The sequence below is a fragment of the Myotis brandtii genome, unplaced genomic scaffold (genome assembly GCF_000412655.1).
Source record: "Myotis brandtii unplaced genomic scaffold, ASM41265v1 scaffold59, whole genome shotgun sequence".
Lineage (NCBI taxonomy): Eukaryota > Metazoa > Chordata > Mammalia > Chiroptera > Vespertilionidae > Myotis > Myotis brandtii.
The window spans coordinates 4551892-4574527 of record NW_005370223.1 but is presented as its reverse complement, the minus strand read 5'-3'; the positions used below and the strand labels follow the sequence as shown (position 1 = coordinate 4574527).

The following is a 22636-nucleotide window of genomic DNA, read 5'->3' as shown; positions in this document are numbered from 1 at the left end:
TGAGCATCTGCCCCCTGGTGGTCAGTGCATGTCATAGGGACTGGTCGTTCTGCTGTTCGGTCTACTTGCATATTAGCCTTTTATTATATAGGATTATACTTGGCATTATAAGAGCACTCCCCCTCCAACACACACTTTATTTTTCTTCAAGATTGTGTAAGTTGCACTCAGTCCTTGTATGTACATGTGCATTTTATTGTCCATTTTTTAAAAAACTCCTAAATCAGTGGGGAATCATTGAGGTCTGATAGTTAATGATAAAAAATTTAATAAGTTCAGTTCAAATCTAGAGCCTTCTAAGATTAGAGAATGTCCTTGTTATTTTAGCATTGGTTTTATATTCTCTTGTAGACTACTCAGTAAATTAGCCTTACTTAAAAAACAAAACAAAACTAATGGTTAAGAACATACTTGTTTGAAATTTTGTAGTGAATTTTTAAGCTTATTTTAAAAACCTGTAGACTAAGAATATACAATTAAATGATCTTGGTGTTTTGTTTTGTTTTCCAGAACATCTATGATAACAGTCTTCTGTAAATCGAACTCTTTCAAGAATTCTCTGAAGGAACCAAGTAGGATTTTCGTACATCATGACTTAATCTGAATGCAAGAACAAGAAATAAGTTTTATCTCTAAATATAATGAAGGGCTGTGTGTAAACACAGACCCTGACTCACTTCTAATGAGCATTTTAGACATGAGTTTACATCGGCAAATGGGTTCAGATCGAGATCTTCAGTCTTCTGCTTCATCCGTGAGCTTGCCTTCAGTCAAAAAGGCACCCAAGAAAAGAAGAATTTCAATAGGCTCTTTGTTTCGGAGGAAAAAGGATAGCAAACGTAAATCAAGGGAGCTAAATGGCGGGGTGGATGGAATTGCAAGTATTGAAAGTATACATTCTGAAATGTGTACTGATAAGAACTCCATTTTCTCTACAAATACCTCCTCTGACAATGGATTGACCTCCATCAACAAACAAATTGGAGACTTTATAGAGTGTCCTTTGTGCCTTTTGCGGCATTCTAAAGACAGATTTCCTGAGATAATGACTTGTCATCATAGATCTTGTGTGGATTGCTTACGACAATATCTGAGGATAGAAATTTCTGAAAGTAGAGTTAATATCAGTTGCCCAGAATGTACTGAACGGTTTAATCCCCATGATATTCGCTTGATATTAAGTGATGATGTGTTGATGGAAAAATATGAAGAATTTATGCTTAGACGGTGGCTCGTTGGAGATCCTGATTGTAGGTGGTGTCCAGCTCCAGACTGTGGGTAAGATTTTGTTAGATTTTTCTTGAATTAATATTTTTCTTTGTGGATAAAATAAGAATTATGCTGACTTTTATTCGAAAGAAAACTCTTAACATGTTAGGTAATTCATTCAATAGACAAATATATGTTAAGTGCATACCATGTGTCAGGCAGTGTTCACTGTTAAAGCAAGACACCTATCTTACTCATTTTGATATTGTCTCTGCATCACATATTCACTTAACACATTTTTTCAGAAGAAAAGGTTAAGGTGGTAGAATGCAAGATCTAGTTGTGGGCAAAATTGATTTTCCCCATCCATTTGGAGAACTTTTATTTTGAAGTAATAGGTGAAATGGTCAGGGATTTTGTTTGTTTTTGGTGGGGGGAGGTCATTTATATAAATTGAAATAACCCTTTTGAAAGGTACTTTAATATGTGTCACAGTGTGATGTGTTCATATTGGTGTGCATAAGTATTTGCTAGTCTCAAGACCAAGAGGTTATATATTTCATTTCCCTCAAGTTTTTAAATTACAAATATCATTTTACCAACATTTAAAATAAGATAATTTTGCTTATATATTTTATTATGTTAATAGCAGCTTCTATTTATAGAGCATTTACTATATACAGTTGTCAGAATTGGAAGAAATAGTCATGCTCCTCAAGAATAATAAAAGCCGTAAACACTGGTTATGGTTTAACATACCATTAGCAAACCAGAGATTATCTATAAGTAAGAATTTGGGAAAACGAGAATTTCCAAGATTATCTGTGTATAATCTCAGAGACAAGGCTGAATTTGAATTTATCAAATGACAATTTCAGGACTCATTTTCTGAATCATATCCTTTATTAAAAGCTTGTTGAGTAGCAAATTTTCAGATTGCATCTAGCCTATATTTTATAATTATATATGAGAAAAGTAATATGTTTTCAGCCTATGCAAATCCCAACTAATTTTCCGTGGTATCACTAGCACTTAACTATCCACAAGGGATTTCTGTGTAATATAAAGCATTAGAAATATTATCTAATTATTTAACATTTTATGAATTTATTAATTGTGTATGAAGAACTCAGAGACTACTCAGTATCAATATTGAATTATGCTCTCCCTATAACTGCAGGGAGCTTGTACTATAACATAAATAACAAAATAGTATGTTAATGATACTGTCTAAACTGAGCCAACGTTGGCTATGCTTTCAAGGTTGGCAGAAGCAAACTGTGGGACCCATGAAGTAGAAAACTCTAAAGAAAAAGATGGGAAGAAAATAGGGATAATGACCAATACTTTTAAATAACTTGAGCAGGAGACAGAGGAATAGATTACATATGAGTGTATCACTCTTGATCCCATGGAACTCTGCACCATATTTTCACATTCATTAGAGTAGATTTCAACTTGCATAGCAGATTTTAGATTAAAAAAAAAAACTACTTGCAAATCACTGTAGTAAATACTCCTATAGTGAGAATTCAAATAGTGAGGAACATGTCTATATATTGTTTTTGATCTGGCTTTCTAACGATCTTTTATGGGACCCCAGGATAAGAAGTACTTAATAGGTTCCTTTAGTGTTTAATATCTTTAAAAGAAAAAGTCTGAACATGATGGAACAAATGAAAAGGAGACTTAAACATCAGTACCTGTGTCTAGAAGAGGTTAAGACAATAAATCTAAGGGTACAAGCTCTCTGGTCACTGAATAGGTGTATTCTCTTGTGCTGGGTTGATTGAGTATGTCATAATAGATAATATCAATACTATCAACCTAATAGAACACAGTAGATAGGGCTGACACAGATTCTAGTTTATACAAGAACTTTACTTTAGGGCAATGGTCGGCAAACTGCGGCTCGCGAGCCACATGCGGCTCTTTGGCCCCTTGAGTGTGGCTCTTCCACCCTCGGGAGCCACAGTTTGCCGACCACTGCCCTAACCGGTTTGGTTCAGTGGATAGAGCGTTGGCTTGCAGACCAAAGGGTCACAGGTTCGATTTCGGTCAAGGGCATGTACCTTGGTTGCAGGCTCCTCCCTGGCCCAGGCCCTGGTGTGTGGGGGTGGGGGGGCCTGCAGGAGACAACAATCGATGTGTTTCTCTCACATCGATGTTTCTCTCTCTGTCTCTTTCTCTTTCACTCTTCCCAAAAATCAATGGAAAAATATCTTCAGGAGGATTAACAATTAATTAATTAATTAAAAGATACTTGTCAGTTCATGTGTAGTTGTAAGAAATATTACCAAGAAATACTGTTTATCCTTTACACCGTTTGCCCCAATGGCACCATTTTGCGAAGCCGTAAAGTATCACCAACCGTTTGCCCCAATGGCACCATTTTGCGAAGCCGTAAAACAGTATCACCACCAGGATACTGGCATTGATAGAACTGCCAAATTTCCCGTTTTATTTGTACTTATTTGTTTGTGTGTGTGTGTGTGTGTGTGTGTGTGTGTGTAGTTATATACCATTTTACCACCTGTAGGTTTATGTATTCACCACCATAGTCAAGGTACTGAGCAGTTCCATGACAACAAAGATCCTTCATGTTGCTCTTTTATAAATGTATCTACTTTCCCTTCCCCACTGCATCGCTGGCAACCACTCATCAGTTTTCCATTTCTAAAATTTCATCACTTCAAAATGTTATATAATTAGAATTATACAGTATGTCACTTTTTCAGATTTATTTTTTTCACCAGCATAATTCTCCAGAGGTACATGTGGGGTGTTAAATGTACAGTAGTTAGTTTCTTTTTGTTCTTGATAGTATTCCATGGTATATATGCACTATAATTTGTTTAACCATATACTTGTTGAATAAGGATATCTGGGCTGTTTTCCATTTGAAGCTATTACAAATAAAGCTGCTGTAAATATTTGTGTACAGGTTTTTGTGTGAATGTAAATTTTCATTTCTCTGGGAGAAATGCCCAGTAGTGCCCAGAACTTATTTTAAAGTGCCAAAAATATTAACTCAGATAATAGGTATTAGGGCTAGTCACAAATCTACTGTTCTCAGTCTTTTATCTGAAGCAGAAAACCCACCACACTTTCTGATTGAGCAATTCAAGGGTGTATACTTTTGGTACCAAAGACCACTTTTACCATGCATCTTAGAAGCAAAATATGAGAATTTATGTATAAATACAAGATAATCATCAAATGTATCAATTGGCACAGTTTGTCATTAACTGACGGGTGTTGCTAGTCCATAGTTATGTTTTTAAATAGCTAGAGCTAGTTTTTTTTATCATTCTGATTTGAAAAGTAGCAAGTAATTGTAAATATCACAAATGAAGAAAATTAAAACCCTAATACTAGGGAAAATGCTTTAAGATTTTTGGTGTATTTCCTTCTGGTATTTTCTCTGTGCACACAATAAAATTTAATAGAATTTTTATAAAATTTGTACTGTATATGCAGTTTAGATTATATATACAATTTGGCATCTAGTTAAAATTGCAAGTTAGAAGTTAAAATTGAACTCTAAAATGCTTTTTAGCCATTTACATGCCATTTGTGAACTGTCTATTTTTCCCCCTCTTTTTATATTGATGAGATAATGTTAGGACTTCTATTTGCTCATGCATAAATACAAAGCTTCTTCAGGAATAGCATTTAAGTTGGATAATATTTTTACTTAATGAATATCTCTTATATGTCACGTTTTAAACTGTTTTTCTTGTTTCTTTCAAGATATGCTGTGATAGCATTTGGATGTGCTAGCTGTCCAAAATTAACTTGTGGGCGAGAAGGCTGTGGAACAGAGTTTTGCTACCACTGTAAACAGATTTGGCACCCAAATCAGACCTGTGATGCTGCTCGGCAAGAGAGAGCCCAGAGTTTACGCCTGAGAACCATACGTTCTTCATCCATTAGTTACAGTCAGGAGTCTGGAGCAGCAGGTACTTATGTCTAACTTTTTAAATAAAATATTTGACACATACAGAACACTAGTTATTTTAAGTAAAAAATACAATATTAAGTTCCTGTTCTCACCTGTTCTTTGATTTTTCAAAAGTGTCTTCATGTGTTAACAGTTTTGTTCCAGAAGCACTCATTCTTTCCTATGGAAGATAGTGGTATTGAGATTGGAAAGATTTTATTAACAAAATACACACACAAAAAAGGAGGTGTCATGATGATTTATAGTAACTGATAGCAAAACATGGTCCAAAACTGTTGTTTATAAAGGTGTTTTATGCAAAGCTTAGCAAGTATTTTTAATAAAATATTAATTTTGAATGTTACCTTTAGATTGCTTCTAATTATGTAAATATCACAAAGTTACAGATTAAAACCAGTATCATATTTTGTGAAATACACTTTTTTTGTTTGTTTGTTTTTGTTTTTTGTGAAATACATTTTTTATTCAAAGATGTCTCATTCAATTTCAGGACCAAGGATTCAAAGTCATACCTTAAGTAGGGAGGACATTAGGAACTTTGGGCCTTTAGCTAGCAGTTTAGAAATTACCCGAGGATCGATCTATGTATGAGCAATGTATGCATCTCATAAATCTCAAAATTTATAAGCAATTTTCTGAACATCTTAATGTTTTTTGAATAAAATTTCAAAAAAACTATTTTACATATATAGAATTTTCATTGTTTATTGGAATTTCAATAATTTTTAGAAAAATTCTCATTTTTTCCTACTTAGGTAATAGGAAAAAACTTGGAAAATATAGAAATTTGTCAAGAAAATAATTTATAGTCCTACCAGCAGTGTATTGAGATAGTTATGTACTTTATGCTACAAAAAAAGTCTTTTTCAACATTTAAAGTTGAATTTAAAATTAATTTAAAATTAAATAAACTTTAAATTCAACATTTAATACTTTATATAATGTACATGGATTTTCATGCTTGTTTGCTGATTGACTTGTTTGTATTTCCTTTCCTCAAGATTGGGGGTAGAACTCAAACATTAGTAATAATTTGTAGTTAAGGGTCCAGAAATAATTCAGAGAGGACCTGAATATACCTAAACTGTCCTCTGGAGGGTCAGCTGTAGCCATTGAGTGGTCCACTTGGAAATCCTATCCCTCGTCTCTAAGTGCGGATGAGTATTTATTGGTTACAGGACACAAAGTTGCAGAGTATGAGAATAGACTTTAGAATCAGACTGTCTGGATTCAAATCCCAGCTTCTCCACTTAGTCTCTGTGTGGCCCTGAACAAGTTACTTATCTCGTCTGCAAAATGAAGATACTAATAATACTTATATCTGTAAGTTTGAAACATGTCCTGGCTTATAATAAACTAGAGGCCCGGTGCACAAAAATTTGTGCACTCGGGGAGGGGGGATCCCTCAGCCCGGCCTATGCCCTCTTGCAGTCTGGGACCCCTCAGAGGATGTCCACCTGCTGGCTTAGGCCCGCTCCCTGGGGGGATCGGGCCCAAGCTGGCAGTCAGACATCCCTCTGGCAGCCCGGCAGCCCTCAGGGGATGTCCACGGGAGCAGACCTAAGCTGCAGTCAGACATCCTAAGTGCTGCTGAGGAGGCGAGAGAGGCTCCCCCGCCACCACCGCTGTGCTGGCAGCCATCAGCCTGGCTTGTGGCTGAGCAGAGCTCCCCCTGTGGGAGCGCACTGACCACCAGGGGACAGCTCCTGCATTGAGCATCTGCCCCCTTGTGGTCAGTGTGTGTCATAGTGACCAGTCATTCCCAGTCATTCTGCTGTTAGGGTCAATTTGCATATTACCCTTTTATTATATGGGATGCTCTGGCTGTATGAGGTAGGGAAACTTAGATAAACCACAGTCTCTTGCTAGAGATTTGCATATGTGTAGACCATCATTAAGAGAAGAAAAATAAAAGACTAAGATGATTTTTGTTATTAATTTTAAAATCAACTTTGTCATTCAGTCATCCAGATGAATGTTGGTCTTTCTCACAATAATCACCATGGGAGATTTTATGTTCATTTCAGCAGTGTTTCCTTGGAATGCCGTATTGATCATAACCTTTGATCCTGATACATTCACTTAAATTATCCCCTTACTGTCAGTGAGTTTTTTGGGTATGACCAAAAATTCCTTTGGAACTAAGACTAACAACTAGAATATCATATCAAGTTGAATCACTGGTTTGGCGTGGATTCAAAGTAAGATGTAACTATATAATCATGAGCGTGATTTTTTTAAATATACGTAAAGTAACTTTGAAAGTAATTATGAAAGAAAAACTTTTCCAAATGACTTGAACCAAATAGTAGCATTGTTGGAATAAATATAGTCTCTCAAAGTGATCATTAAAAAAAACAACCTTCTGACCTGGCTGTTGTTGCCAAGTGGTTAAAGCACAGAAAATATAGTATAGCTTAACGCTTACCTCTTAAGAAGTTGGAACCATATACTTGAATTCAGTGCCTAGCACTATACAAATATAGCTGGCTACTAGTAACAGTAGAATAATTACTGGTTGCTATTTAAATAGATGCTAAAGTTTAAAATAGTTGTATAATTTGAGATAACTCTTACTCTGTGTCAGTGATCCCTAAAGTTATGGACCCACTTGATTTTAACTTGGCACCTTTGTGCAGCATAACCATATTACTATACATGAAGCATACAACAATAGCATTTAAATAAATGAATAAAAAGGACAAAGATGACAAATGAAAAAGTCATGAGCATAACCAACAAATGGCTGCTATAATTCTGAAACCATTTCCATTGTTTAAATGTTCATAAGTATGTAACTTTTCCTTAGCCTCTTACCTCCTTCCTTTTATTCTGAGTACTGATTCTTTGGAAAGCCCATCTCTGTGAACTAAAATACAAGAAAAAGGCTTGCTTTTCTGAAGATGTTTGTATTATTTGTACAGTACTTATAGTTGATGTTACTTAGAAGAGATAAGTAAACTCGAAGTACTTTATTACATGTATAGTACTACTTCAGATTAAATATCACATTGTCATTTTCTATTAGTATTCACTCACTAATAGGAATAGTATGAAGTGGAGATGGTTAGAGAAGTTGTAGATATGAAGTGTCAGAGAAGACTACACTATGGGGTAGGGAGAAAGATAAACTTTATGTAGTTCACAGTTTATTTGGGGCTGTCCTTGGTTTTCCTCTTTTATCATTTTGTTATTCTTTGTTCTTATTATACTGCTGCTGTGTTTGAAAACGTTTACAATTTGAAAATTTAATGTAAAATATGTTCCTTTTCTCAGAATGGAAGAAAAAATACTTTATATACTAAAAATAGTGGGCTGAAGCTATAGCTAACAAACTGTACATGATAAGATTTTTTTGGGCAGTGCTACAATTGATTATTCAATAGAAATTGTTATTTTTAGACCACTTTTACATATTAAGCATGTCTATTTATTTTCCCAATAGCTGATGATATAAAGCCATGTCCACGATGTGCTGCTTATATAATAAAGATGAATGATGGGAGCTGTAATCACATGACATGTGCTGTCTGTGGTTGTGAGTTTTGTTGGTTGTGTATGAAAGAAATCTCAGATTTACATTATCTAAGGTAAGTATATTGAAGGAGCTATTTCCATCTGAATATTATTTTACATTATAAGACAAAATGACTTTTTAAAGTGTTATTCTAAGCATTTTTAAACGGGATTATGGGGTCTTTTTTATTCTAAGGGCATAAATTTAAAAGAAACCATATTATTGTTATTGTGTTAGTCATTTGGGATTAATAACTAGTCAAAAATAGAAAACATTCCCGCCCCCCTTTTTTTTTTAAACTAGAAAGCTAGTATTTAATATCCCATGTAATTATGCTAGGTCATAAATCTTTCCATTTAATTTTCTCATGTATAAATTTTCTCATTTAGGCTGCAGTGTGAGTTTATAATATAATCAGACAACTATCTAAAATGGATAAAATAAGCATTTTTTAATATTAATATACTCTTCAAAAACTAACCTCAGGTTTTGAGGCTAATGGAAGTCTAGAGATAGATATTTAAACTAAATCCCACTTATTAATATTTTTTAAATATAATTTATGGTGGTACTTATGATTTTTTGGCTTTTAATGAACTCATTTTAAAGGGAAAATCTTATTTCTAAGTATGAGAAAGTCTTTTATAGTGATTACGTTACTGTATTGTAGTAATTTGTTGTGATATTTTGCAGCTTAGAACATTATAATTTTTTCCATTAGTCCATCAGGATGTACTTTTTGGGGGAAGAAACCCTGGAGCCGAAAGAAGAAAATTCTGTGGCAGCTAGGAACACTCGTTGGTGCTCCTGTAGGAATTGCTTTAATAGCTGGCATTGCTATCCCTGCAATGATTATTGGTATTCCTGTATACGTGGGCCGCAAGGTAAAATGCATAATTCCTTGTTAGTTCATTATCTATTCTAAATCTTTAGGTTTAGGGTTGGTGATTTTTGCTTTGTTTTTGTTTTGTTTTTTTTGTTTATTTTGTTAATCCTCATCCTGAGGATATATTTCCCATTGATTTTTAGAAAGAGTGGAAGGGAGGGGCAGAAACAGAGAGAGAGAAACATGATGTGAGAGAGAGACATTAATTGGTTGCCTTCCACACATGCCCAATCCAGGCCTGGGGTCAAGCCTGCAACCTAGGTATGAGCCCTTGACTGGAATCGAACCCAGGACCCTTCAGTCCACGGGCTAATGTTCTATCCACTGAGCCGAACTGACTAGGACTGTTTTTGTTTTATTTTGTTTTGAAAGACTAAGTCATTTTCAGTATCTTCACTATAAAACAATTACTATTTTTTCATAAGGCAATAAATTTTTAGTGTTTGGCAAGCTCATATGGATGTTTAAAAGTAGAATTGTTTTAATATTATCTGAATCCGAAAACTTTAGTACATTTTCATTGTAAATGAACTTTAAGTATAAAGTACTAACAAATACACACCTGTCCATTTTTCTCATGGGTATATCCTTGTATAGCCAAGTGTATAAAAAGTTAATGGCTAAATAATACATGTCCTCAGCAGTTTTTTAATTATTTTCAACTTCAGTTCAAAGCTTTTTCTCCCCCTTAGTTTGTTGCTATTGCACCTGTCCATTTTTCTCATGGGTATATCCTTGTATAGTCAAGTCTATAAAAAGTTAATGGCTAAATAATACATGTCCTCAGGCAAAGAATAACTAGCAGTTTTTTAATTATTTTCAACTTCAGTTCAAAGCCTTTTCTCCCCCTTAGTTTGTTGCTATTAATACTCTTGTTGTAGATTGTTAACAATTTTGTGAAAGTCCAAGCACCAATACTTACCACTTGCCTATGAGTGGTAAGCAAATAATTCTTTTTTGAAAGGTTAAAGGGATAATTTATGAAGTGACAAAGAAGTTTGCTGCTATCTAAATTAATAGAATCTCAGAATTGAGAAGTAACTTTAGAAATTATCTAACGCTAAGCAGAACAAAGTATAGGATTTTTTAAAAGGAGGGTGGGAGTCCTTACTGTGTGGCAGGTGTTTTATGTACTTCAACTCATTTTAACCTCACAGCAATTTATGTGTTAGAATATTGAGGTTTATGTAATTTATCTTAATTATACAGAAAGAAGCAGAGCTGGGATTTAAACCCAGATGCACAAATTCTGTAGGTAAGATCCCTGATAAATTTCAGTCTAGCCATTTGGGTACTTCATTGATGGGAAACCACCAGCTCCTGAGGCTGCCCATTCTGTTGCCAGGTAGCTGTAATTTTTAGGAAATTCTTAGGTTGAGTCTGGATCTGTTTCTCTTTAAATTATTTTGTTTAATTATAGTTCTGACTTTTAGGACCAAACTCAAGGCAGGGCTGAGCCTCTTCCATATAATAGCCAAATTTTTTTATATTCAACATATATTATTGTAATAACCAGAAAAATAACAAAACATACTATTTTTAAATTAGCTTTGGTTCAGAAGAGGAACATATTTATGAGCCAAATGTCTATTTTAGAAGATTGACGTAACTAAACTTAAATTGTCCCAAACATAATAGCTGATTGTAATAACTTTTTATGTATTATCCAAAGCATGGTTTTGCTGAGAACAAAACTGTTTATTTGATACTTTGAAGCAGAAGGAAAAGAGAGACTCTTACACTGCACACATCTACGAATAATTTATAGAGGAGAGATTATTTACCTCATTGTGCAAGTCTGAGGTGCAGTCACAAGTCTTCTTTTTTCAAACATGTACTCAGAGGGTTGCAAGGTGATGAATTAGTTTTCCACTGAAATAATGTTCTGTGGGGTTCAGGGACACAAACCAGCCCAGGAAAACCTATTAAGTTGATAAAGTACCTAAAAGTTGAGCCTTTATTTGTAATAACAAATAGAAAATGTGGGACAAAATAGTAAAAAAATAAAGTTGAACCAGAACTAACGGGATGATATGATCACTGTAATTGAACACTGGTGCTTGAGGATGCAAACTTTTCTGGAAGACTCCTTGCCCCTGGCAGCCTGCCTTTCCAAGTCTGCTCCATCAGTTTTTAGCTTTGGCTTTCCCTGCTTCAGTGCTAAGTGTTTCAGGAGTAGGAGTGAGGAGCAGCAGGAATTGGTTGCAGAATTGAAGAATAATGAAAGGTACTTTGGGAAGGTCTGCAGTCTCTGTCTACATGGATCGTTTAGGAAAATGTAGAGGCCCATTCCCTGGGCACATACAGTCAGTGCTGGGAAACAGGATTTGGTGGGGAAATAGAAATATTCTTTGTCAATGTATGCTTTGCCCACTTCCCCACTGCTTTATCACTGTTTAATACATGCTATGATACTCCTTGTACTTTCAGAGCCTCCCAAATAACCACATAATAAGAATAGATTTCTTAAAGCTTCACATTGTTTATAAGTCAGATACTTTATTTGAGAGACTACCTGTACACTTTTGAGGCCGTTTGAATCTGTCTTGAAACAAGGGAAAATTTCCTTATTAGCTTTAGCCCTTGCAAACATGAGAATAAAGATACTGAGCTATTTCCCGAAGTACATATATCTCACAAGCCACTTTCATAGTGATACTAAATTTTGTCTGGTAACACCTCTACAGTACAAAGAAGCGAAGTAGATCCAACACCTGTCTTCTGACAGTATAGTTTATTCTCTCTTTTTCTCTCTCTACCCCTTACTCTGAGCTATAAATGAAAACCCAGGATCCTGAGTCTTTGGTAATATTTTTCTTCATAAAAAGGGATCTGAGGAAAAATTGATTCTATTTAGTGTTGTTTGCTTATTAGTACTGCTTTTGAAGGTCAGTTCTTAAAAAGGTTGTGGAAACCACCCTTATGAGCCAATTATTATTATTTAGGGATGCTTATTTGGAAGGAAACCTGTGGAATGCTAAATTTCATAGCAGGCCGACGCTCTATCCACTGAGCCAAACCGGTTTCGGCAACACCTGTCTTCTAACAGTATAGTTTATTCTCTCTTTTTCTCTCTCTACCCCTTACTCTGAACTATAAATGAAAACCCAGGATCCTGAGTCTTTGGTAATATTTTTCTTCATAAAAAGGGATCTGAGGAAAAATTGATTCTATTTAGTGTTGTTTGCTTATTAGTACTGCTTTTGAAGGTCAGTTCTTAAAAAGGTTGTGGAAACCACCCTTATGAGCCAATTATTATTATTTAGGGATGCTTATTTGGAAGGAAACCTGTGGAATGCTAAATTTCATAAAAGTAATCCTATTAGTCAAACATCCAACTCATAGCTATGTTAGAAATAATACTTTTAACGCCTTTTTTTGCTAAAAACATGATTATACTGTTTTTTCAGAAAAATTACAACTACTTGTAAACACAAAGTATAAAATCTATTAAATCACTCTATTATGTAAGCAAATTAATAAGGAGCAAATTATGTAAGAATATGGTCTAAGAACAATAATATGTTGACCTTGAATCAAAACACTTAACTATGAAGTTACAAGAGATAATCGCCTTAAACTTCTAGCAAATGTGGGTCTGTTTCATTTACATAAGTATGTAATATATTTTCTCTTTAATCTCTCACCCCTGTGTTTATTTTTAATTCAAGATTCACAATCGATATGAAGGCAAGGACATTTCCAAGCACAAACGGAATTTGGCCATAGCAGGTGGTGTAACATTGTCTGTAATCGTATCTCCAGTTGTAGCTGCAGTAACAGTAGGTAAGAAAATGCTTAAAAATACTAATGACCTCAGAATTTATAAAATTTAAGTTTTGTGGAGGATGTTCAATAAAACATATTGTTGAATGTAAAAGAAGTTACTTATTTTAAGATCATTTAAGCTGAACCTACTGAAAGCCTCTTATTTAGTAATTATTTGGTTAAGGTGTTATAGACTCAGAGCCCAGCCGTGGGGTAGTTGGTAATTACTAGTGGCAGACACCCTTTCCTCCCTCCCCCAAGTACAGTTTAGAACCCTGGCACTGGAAAAGGTTTACATCTTTTTCCTCCTCATGTATGCCACCTGAAAGGCTAGAACCTTTGAATTTGCTTGTGTCCCTAAACAGCTAGGTAAATCCACTTTTGGACTTACCTCCTATACACCGTCTTTCGAAAAGACTTTCTGCAACTCATGTTTCTGTGATTTAGTTTTTGGTTTATAATGACTAATATAATTTCTCTTTAGGTATTGGTGTTCCTATTATGTTAGCTTACGTCTATGGCGTTGTTCCAATTTCTCTCTGTCGAAGTGGAGGTTGTGGAGTCTCAGCAGGCAATGGAAAAGGAGTCAGGATTGAATTTGATGATGAAAATGATATCAACGTTGGTGGAAATAACACAGCTGTAGGTAAGTCCTTTAAGGAAAGGAAGGGAAATTAATGTACTTACTAATAGTTTAAGTAGGGGGAGGCTGTAGACAACATGCAAGTCAGAATTTCCATTACCCTCCTTTCACTGGGCCCAGTAGTATTCATCTAGAAGTACATCAGGAAATAAACGGCCAAGGAGAGGTGAACGGATGAAAGAAGGTGGAATAGTTTCTAGTGGAAACATAATGTCATAGAAATTCTAGAATTTTAATCTTAAATTTGCCTGAAACATTGCAAATCAGTAAGAAAAGGATATGAAGAGTAATACAGTTCATAAAAGAAGAAATACAGATGGCAAATAAGTATCAACCCAGTGTTATTCAAAGAAAAATGAATTAGCACAAGAACTGGAGAATGAAAAGGCCCTCATGTGCTGCCAGTAGAAGTGTAAGTTAATAAACCTTAAAGCATGCACATGTTTTATAGTCCAGCAGTTGTTATAGAAATTTGTCAGGCAAATATACAAAGATAACGTCCACTTTCTTACCTCCCATTCCCTCTTGAACTACTCACTCCAATCAGATTTTAGTCCCTACCACTCCAGAATTTGATTTCTACCACTCTAACAAAGCAGACCTCTGTGTTACCAAGTATAGTGGTCAATTCTTGGTTTTCATCTTAATATAAGAGTACACCTGACTTGGTAGACTGTTCCCTCATTTCTAAAACATTTCCTTTACTTGTCTTCTGGAAAAGTATTTATCTCATTGTATCTCCTGGCCACATCTTCCCAGTCTTCTTTGCTGGTTCAGTTTTCTCTCCCAACCTCTAAATTTTGGAGTTTCTCAGTCCTCAGACTTCTCTTCTTTATCTACACTCACTCCCTAGGTATTCTCATCTATTAAATAATTTATAGACCGACTGCTCTTAAATTTGTATCTAGGCTAGAACTCTCCTCTGATCTCCACACTTGTACATCTCTTTTCTTTAATCTACACTTGAATGTCTGATGAGAATTTTAAGCTTAAATTGTCTGTAACCAAACTCTTCACTCTAAAATCTGTTCTTTCCATCATCCTCCCCTTATTAAGTAGCTTCTCCATTCTTGTTGCTTGGGCTAAAAGCCTTCACTTATGATGACTCCTCCTCTTCCCTTCTTACACTGCATCTGATCCATCAGCAAATCCTGCTATTTTCTTCAGTATTTAGTCATAATCTAACCATTCTTACCCTCCCCACTGCTATTCTATTAATCTAAGCTACTACTATCCTATTTCCTGGACTATCGTAATAGCCTCTTAACTGATCCAGCAGCTTCTCAGTTTCCACTCACTATTCCACTATGCAGCCATAGTGACACTTCTAAAACATAACTCAGCCCTGGTTGGTTCTGCTCAGTGGATAGAGCGTCGGCCTGCGGACTGAAGGGTCCCAGGTTGGGTTCCAGTCAAGGGCACATGCCCGGGTTGTGGGCTTGATTCCCAGTAGGGGACGTGCAGGAGGCAGCCTATCAATGATTCTCTCTCATCATTGATATTTCTATCTCTCTCTCCCTCTCCGTTCCTGTCTGAAATCAATAAAAACATAAATAAATAAATAGAACTTAGATCATGTCTTTCTTATCCTCAATACAGTTATAGTAACTATACTGGGAGGAAAAAATCCGAAGTCCTTATAACCCCACGTGATCTGTCCCGGGCTGTATCTCTGAACTCATTTCTTGTCATTCTCCTGTTTTATACCACCGCCCCTGATGTTTTCGAGGGTGCCCAGTACACTTCCACTTCTAGGCTTTTAAACATGAAGTTCCTATTGCCTGCTTTACTCTTCCCAAAGGTAATTTTGTGGCTCACTCCTTCAATTTCTTTGAGTCTCTACAAGTGTTACCTTATCAGAGAGGCCTTCTAAAACATAACACTATGATCACACTATCTGAAGTAGCCCACAGGTATGCACACACACTTCTTATCACTCTCGCTGCCTTTTTCTCACTCCCTTTTACTCTGCTTTATTTTTTCTCATAGCATTTATTATTATATAATTTTATTTATTGCTTTTCCCAACTAGAATATAAGATTCTTGAGGGCAGAGTGTTTGTCTTTTTGATCCACTGTGTCCCCAGTGCTTAGAACAGTGTTGGGTAAGTGTAATAGGAACCCAGTTTGGAGCAAATAAATGAATCTGTCAATACAAAGCATGTGAAAAGTACTGTAAGATTGAAATATAGTGTTATCAGATTTTGTAGTACTTTGTAGACAATTGGAACCATGGAATATATCTAGATATCAACTTTGGCTCATTCTTATTGACCTAGCGAATAATAAACTCATTATATGACACCCTTATTAAAAACTCACATAATTTTCCTCCAACGTTAGCTTAAGTTTTCAACACTCAGGTTTTTTTATAGAATTCCTAAATCTTCTGGATTAACAAAGTCCTGGCCAGACTGGCTCAGCAGTTAGAGCATCAGCCCACAAACCAAAGAGTCTTGGGTTTGATTCCTGGTCAAGGGCACCCATACCTGGGATGCAGGTCTGAACTCCAGCCCAGGGCAGGGCTGGAGGCAACCAACTGAAATGTCTCTCACTTCAATGCTTCTCTTCCTCTCTTTCACTTTCTCTCTCGCCTCTCCTTTCCCTCCCTCCCTTCCACTCTCTCTAAAAGACAATGGAAAAATATCCTTGAGTGAGAATAAAAAAAAAAAGTGACTATCTAAAACTGAGGGCCAGTTGTTAATCCAGCTTTATTCTCTCAGATATTTCCCTTTACTCTTACCCCATACTTATGTGTCCCTACCTCAGACATTTTTTTTCTATTCTTGTGTATATTTTATAATTTATATGATAAAATGCCCTATCTGAAATCATGGAGGAATTTAAGAGGACATTATTAATTATACTTATTTAATTTATTTGAAATATTTGCATTTAGACACAACTTCAGTAGCAGAAGCAAGACACAACCCGAGTATAGGGGAGGGAAGTGTTGGTGGTCTGACTGGCAGCTTGAGTGCAAGTGGAAGCCACATGGATCGGATAGGAGCCATTCGGGACAACCTGAGTGAAACGGCCAGCACCATGGCACTGGCTGGAGCCAGCATAACGGGGAGTCTGTCAGGAAGTGCCATGGTCAACTGTTTCAACAGGTAAGAAAATGTGCTTTGTTTTGTTGTGTGTTTGCCTTCTGTTAACTACATATTATTAACTTGAGGAGAATTTTGAACGTGATTACATATTTCCCTACTGTGTCAGGGTTGAAAAAAGTAATGCTAAGAAATGAAATTATTGGTAAACAGTGAGTAAGGAGATTTTTACTTGTTTAGATTTTCTGTAAGAATATACCTATGATGAGGTAGAATTAAGTCTAAGACATAATTTTGCCATGTTTTTTGCTGCCTTTGTCAGATGTTACGTTTGAATGGTGGGGCTGCTTCAGTGGGCACAGTAAGGGCAGTGCGTGGCGTGGCCCTGGTCTCTGGGAGGGGGCAGCAGCTGAGCTTAGGAAATGAGACCTTGGCTGAGAGCCGAGGGAGTGGGGAGTCAGGATACCTGGGAATGCTTGACTAAGGCTGGGAGCGTCCGCTTTTAGTTAACGCTTATTTCATTCTCACCAAGTCTTTTACCAAGTCTCTCCTATTTATCTCTAAATAGGAGAAATTAAAGCATTTTTATCTTCCCTTGTTTCCTCTTTACTCGCTACTCTTTACCTATGTTTATTAGCTTCTTTTAAAATGTAGATAGTACATGAATTAAAAGATAAATTGGTCATACTTATTTTTAGGTAGTTTGCTTTTAAGCACAAACTCTTAAGTTATAGTGATCTATATTATGTCTTTTTTAAAGACTCGGATGTTAAATTTATAGAACCATTTTTAACATATAGATGCCCAGGATTTTTTGATTCACTGATCTTTCATGAAGAATGGTTTTTGATTTTTGTGTGTGTTTTTATAAAAAATATATTTTTATTGATTTCAGAGAGGAAGAGAAAGGAAGAGAGATAGAAACATCAATGATGAGAATCATTGATTTGCTGCCTCCTGCACGCCCCCTACTGGGGAGGGAGTCTGAAACCTGTGCATGTGCCCTTGACTGGAATCGAACCCGGGACCCTTGAGTCCGCAGGCCAACGCTCTATCTACTGAACAAAACCAGCCAGGGCATGAAGAATGGTTTTTAATGTATTTGTGTTTTGCACTGAACATGCCAAGCAAAGTGCCACATCCTGAGTGAAAATAATATAGCATATTTAACTTGAACCCCTTTATGTCTTTGTGCTATTCTGTTGCTACCTCACTTGGCAGACAGCTAATTTTTCTCATTTCATTTGGACCACTGGTACTATTCAGTGCACTGCAGTAGAATTTGAATAATCAAATAAAAAGAAACTTTAAAAATAATGTGTATAGTAGTTTCTAAAATAGCTTATTGTTACTAGGGCTCTTAACTGAATTACTTAAAGATACATGTTATGCCCTAGTTGGTTTGTCTCAGTGGATAAAGTGTCAGCCCACAGACTGAAGGGTCCCAGGTTCGATTCAGGTCAAGGGCATGTACCTCGGTTGCAGGCTCAATTCCCAGCCCGGTCAGGCCCATGCGGGAGGCAACCAATGGATGTCTCTCTCACATCGATGTTTATCTCTCTGTCTCTCCTCCTCCCTTCCACTCTCTCTAAAAATCAACAAAAAAATATCCTCAGGTGAGGAGATTAACAAACAAAAGAAAGAAACATATTATAGCCCCACTGGAGTGGCTCAGTGATTGAGCATCGACCCATGAACCAAGAGGTCACTCACTGGTTTGATTACTGGTCAGGGCACATGCCTGGATTGCAGGCTTGATCCCCAGTAGGGGGCATGCGGGAGGCAGCCAATTGATGATGTTTCTCATCGAATTTTTTATCTATCCTTCTCCCTTCTTCTCTCTCTAAAAAAAAAAAAAATCAATAAAAACATATTTTTAAAAAGATACATGTTATAATAGTGCTGATGTCATGTGTATTTTCTGTTTTTATCTGGTATTTCTCTCTTAAGGTTGGAAGTACAAGCAGATGTACAGAAAGAACGGTGCAGTCTAAGTGGAGAATCTGGCACGGTCAGCTTGGGAACAGTTAGTGATAATGCCAGCACCAAAGCAATGGCGGGATCCATTCTAAATTCCTACATCCCGTTGGACAAGTAAGGAAAGAATTGTTATAAAGTCAGAAGTATTTTAAAAATTAATTTTAAAAGAATTATCCCTATCATTAGGCAAAATTATCATGAATAATGGTTATCAACTATTAGGTTCTCTGGGAACAGAAAATAGTGAGATGTCAAGAATAGGCTAATCCGTAGAGACAGAAAGTAGATTAGTGGTTGCCAGTGTTGGGAGAGGGAAGTATGGGTACAAACTGCTTAATGGGTGTAGGGTTTTGGGGGGGAAGATGAAAATGTTCTGAAGTTAGGGCAGCAGTCATTGATGACAACTCTGAATATACTAAAAAGCACTGAATTGTACACTTTAAACAGGTACATTTATGTAGCTGCTTCTATTTTGTTTTTCTTTCAATTGGAACAGTATTATAGTCCTTTCATTTCACACAGGGCTTTTTTTTTTTTTTTTAGTAGAGTGTATCTTGCATTAATTTATTCTGGCAGCTTTTATATAGCCTTTGAATTTTTCACATAGACACCCATTCCCCTTTGATGTCATCTGAATAAAAATTAAAAGGAAGTTAAAAATATATATTGGTTACTCTTATTTTTCAGAGAAGGTAACAGTATGGAGGTGCAAGTAGATATTGAATCAAAGCCATCCAAATTCAGGCACAACAGTGGCAGCAGCAGTGTGGAGGATGGCAGCGCCACCCGAAGTCATCCTAGTGGTTCATCCAATGGCTTGCCTGAAGGTAAATCCGGTGCCACCAAGTGGTCCAAAGAAGCAACAACAGGAAAGAAATCAAAAAGCGGTAAATTGAGGAAAAAGAGTAACATGAAGATAAATGAGACCAGAGAAGACATGGATGCACAGTTGTTGGAACAACAAAGCACGAACTCAAGTGAGTTTGAGGCTCCATCCCTCAGTGACAGTATGCCATCTGTAGCAGACTCCCACTCTAGTCACTTTTCTGAATTTAGTTGTTCTGACCTAGAAAGCATGAAAACGTCTTGTAGCCATGGTTCCAATGATCATCATGCCCGTTTCGCTACTGTTAGCATTCTTCCTGAGGTAGAAAACGACCGCCTGGAAAATTCCCCACATCAGTGCAGTATTTCTGTGCTTTCCCAAACTGCTTCGTGTTCAGAAGTGCCGCAGTTGAATCCCATTGCTGGAGAACATGGTAACAATGGAATAAAACCCAATGTTGATTTATATTTTGATGATGCACTAAAAGAAACAAACAACAACCACTCACATCAGACAATGGAATTAAAAGTTGCGATTCAAACTGAAATTTAGGCCTATAAATGCTGCAGGATAATTACCACTGAGCAACCTTGTTTGGAGCTGGTTGAACTACACGTGACTACTTTAAGTTCAAGTTACCAGCAAAGGCCAGGTTACATAGTCATAATGCAGATACATTTTCTGTATTCAGCAAGGCATTGTGTTTCATGTGGATCTTAATTACCAAACTATGAAATGAAGGCTTTAATAGTGCATTATTGTAAGGACAATGATCCTTTCAGAGAAGTATGTTTTGTGCATTTGCCACAAAATACTGCTTGAAGCACATACTTGTGTACTTATAAATTTGGCTTAATTTATAATCAATATAAAATACTAATGCAGTTCTATAGCATTCTTGTGAAGAAAACTTGAGACTTAGGGTTAAGTGGTTAATGACATTTTATTGAAACCACTAAGGGATACTGTTTTAAGAACCTTGCAGGTTACTCTCAGTATATGATACTCTTTGTAACATTTCTATTCATAACTGGGCATAGATTTTTTTTCATATGCAATGTGAATATGTAAAGCTTAATGCAGCCCATTTGCTACCATTTGGATACTTAGACACTTTGACCAAGATTGTGGCAATTTTTTGCACAACTTTGAAATAGAAATACCTGGTATTCTATATATCTTGTATATTGTTGATGCCATCATAGAAATATAAAGATAGGTAATTAAGTATACTGACAGCACCAAATAAGATATATAAAACTGTAAAACAAAAATTCCATTAGTTTATAAGTATTACAAATAAGTCACCTTTCACTAAGTGGAAGTTTGCACCCCATTGATTCTTGGTGCCTTTGGTATAGACTAGATTTTAAGAGTCTAGTTATTTGAGGATTTTTTCTGTATTACTTTCCATAATGTCCTCTCTAGCCGCCTTGGATTGTGTAGGAGAATACAGGCTAGATAATGTTATGATGATTAATAACAATGCTGAAAAAGTATTAGCCTACCAAAGACACACTCAGGCTTTAGTGAATAACTCGCCTAACCTCAGTTTTTAACTCATGCGAATCTTCTCCATTCATAAAGTCAAAGTACGGTACAGCTTGTACCAAGTACCAAGGAGGGGTCCACGTACGGCTGGCTTTATTTTCTTTTGCTTTTGTTTATGGAAGATGTTCAGCTGACATAAACAGAAGTTGGCCAAAATACTGCCTGTACTGTTAAATTTCTGTATAATTCACTTAAATAAAACAGGTTAACCTCACTGATAGCAGTTAAAATGTTCCATCTTACATGTTTCTTTTAAGTATTACCATTATGGTGCTACTGAGCATTTTCTTTTGATAAAAAGAAAAATGCCGTGGGCTGCAGTCTTCTGACATCACTTTTTCTCACAGGTCCATTCATTACTATGCTTATAACACTAGTGCCAGTTATTTTATTTGATAATGCTTATTATGGTATTTGTATATTTGTTTGCATTCCAATTTTGTTCAATAGTGAGTGTGTATACTGCATACATAAAATAAATGTAAATACTAATGTATTGCTGCCTACGGTTTTTGCATAAGTGTTTTTATAAGAACAGGAATATTCATTTGCCATGTGATCATTATTCATAAATATTGAAAGCCATTGATATAATTCTGCATTCTGGTCTCAGCCCAAAGAGAAGCATTTACTGAACTTATCAGCAAACAGTTGTTAGAAACCTTTCTTCATGTCTAATACCTGCCTTTCCTTCAGAAAGGAGTTGCTTAATTCATCAAAATAATTTCATTTTTAAAAGGAAATTGGCCGTAACCAGTTTGGCTCAGTGGATAGAGCGTTGGCCTGCGGACTCAAGGGTCCCAGGTTCGATTCCGGTCAAGGGCATGTACCTTGGTTGCGGGCACATCCCCAGTAGGGGGTGTGCAGGAGGCAGCTGATCCATGTTTCTCTCTCATTGATATTTCTAACTCTCTATCCCTCTTCCTTCCTCTCTGTAAAAAATCAATAAAATATATTTTTTTTAAAAAGGAAATTGGTTGGAAAGCAAAAAGATTTGATCTATTATTAAGTTGTGAAGAGATAAGTACTATAATCCTTATCTTAACAGAAAAGTAAAAAGACCTTGTAAGTCTATTTTAAGAGATTCTACTCTAGCAACATTATATTATGAAATGAGAGCCAGTTAAATACAAGCTAATAATTGTAATCACTTTCTATTCTCGTAGCCTCTAAAAAATGCACAGGTGGTTTTTCTGTTTTCCTGTTTCAGAATTAATACTTCATGAAAATAATCTGTATGAA

General features: G+C 36.0%; 1 protein-coding gene across 1 annotated transcript; it reads left to right on the top strand.

Annotated features, from left to right (window-relative positions):
- The first annotated feature begins 510 nt into the window (after positions 1-510).
- Positions 511-21901, top strand: RNF19A (ring finger protein 19A, RBR E3 ubiquitin protein ligase). The gene is made up of 9 exons (XM_005879271.2): positions 511-1278; positions 4963-5171; positions 8619-8763; positions 9412-9574; positions 13248-13362; positions 13829-13990; positions 16887-17100; positions 18988-19131; positions 19705-21901. Exons 1-9 carry the CDS (start codon positions 605-607, stop codon positions 20393-20395), a joined length of 2517 nt encoding a protein of 838 aa, XP_005879333.1. The 5' UTR covers positions 511-604; the 3' UTR covers positions 20396-21901.
- Positions 21902-22636: the final 735 nt, after the last annotated feature.

Bases quoted from the DNA above. Each gene is read 5' to 3' on its own strand.
- RNF19A (XM_005879271.2), top strand. From the start codon at position 605: ATGCAAGAACAAGAAATAAGTTTTATCTCTAAATATAATGAAGGGCTG. The intron at 13,363-13,828 runs GTAAGAAAATGC...ATTTCTCTTTAG, and splicing joins TGTAGCTGCAGTAACAGTAG to GTATTGGTGTTCCTATTATG. The intron at 17,101-18,987 runs GTAAGAAAATGT...TTCTCTCTTAAG, and splicing joins ATGGTCAACTGTTTCAACAG to GTTGGAAGTACAAGCAGATG.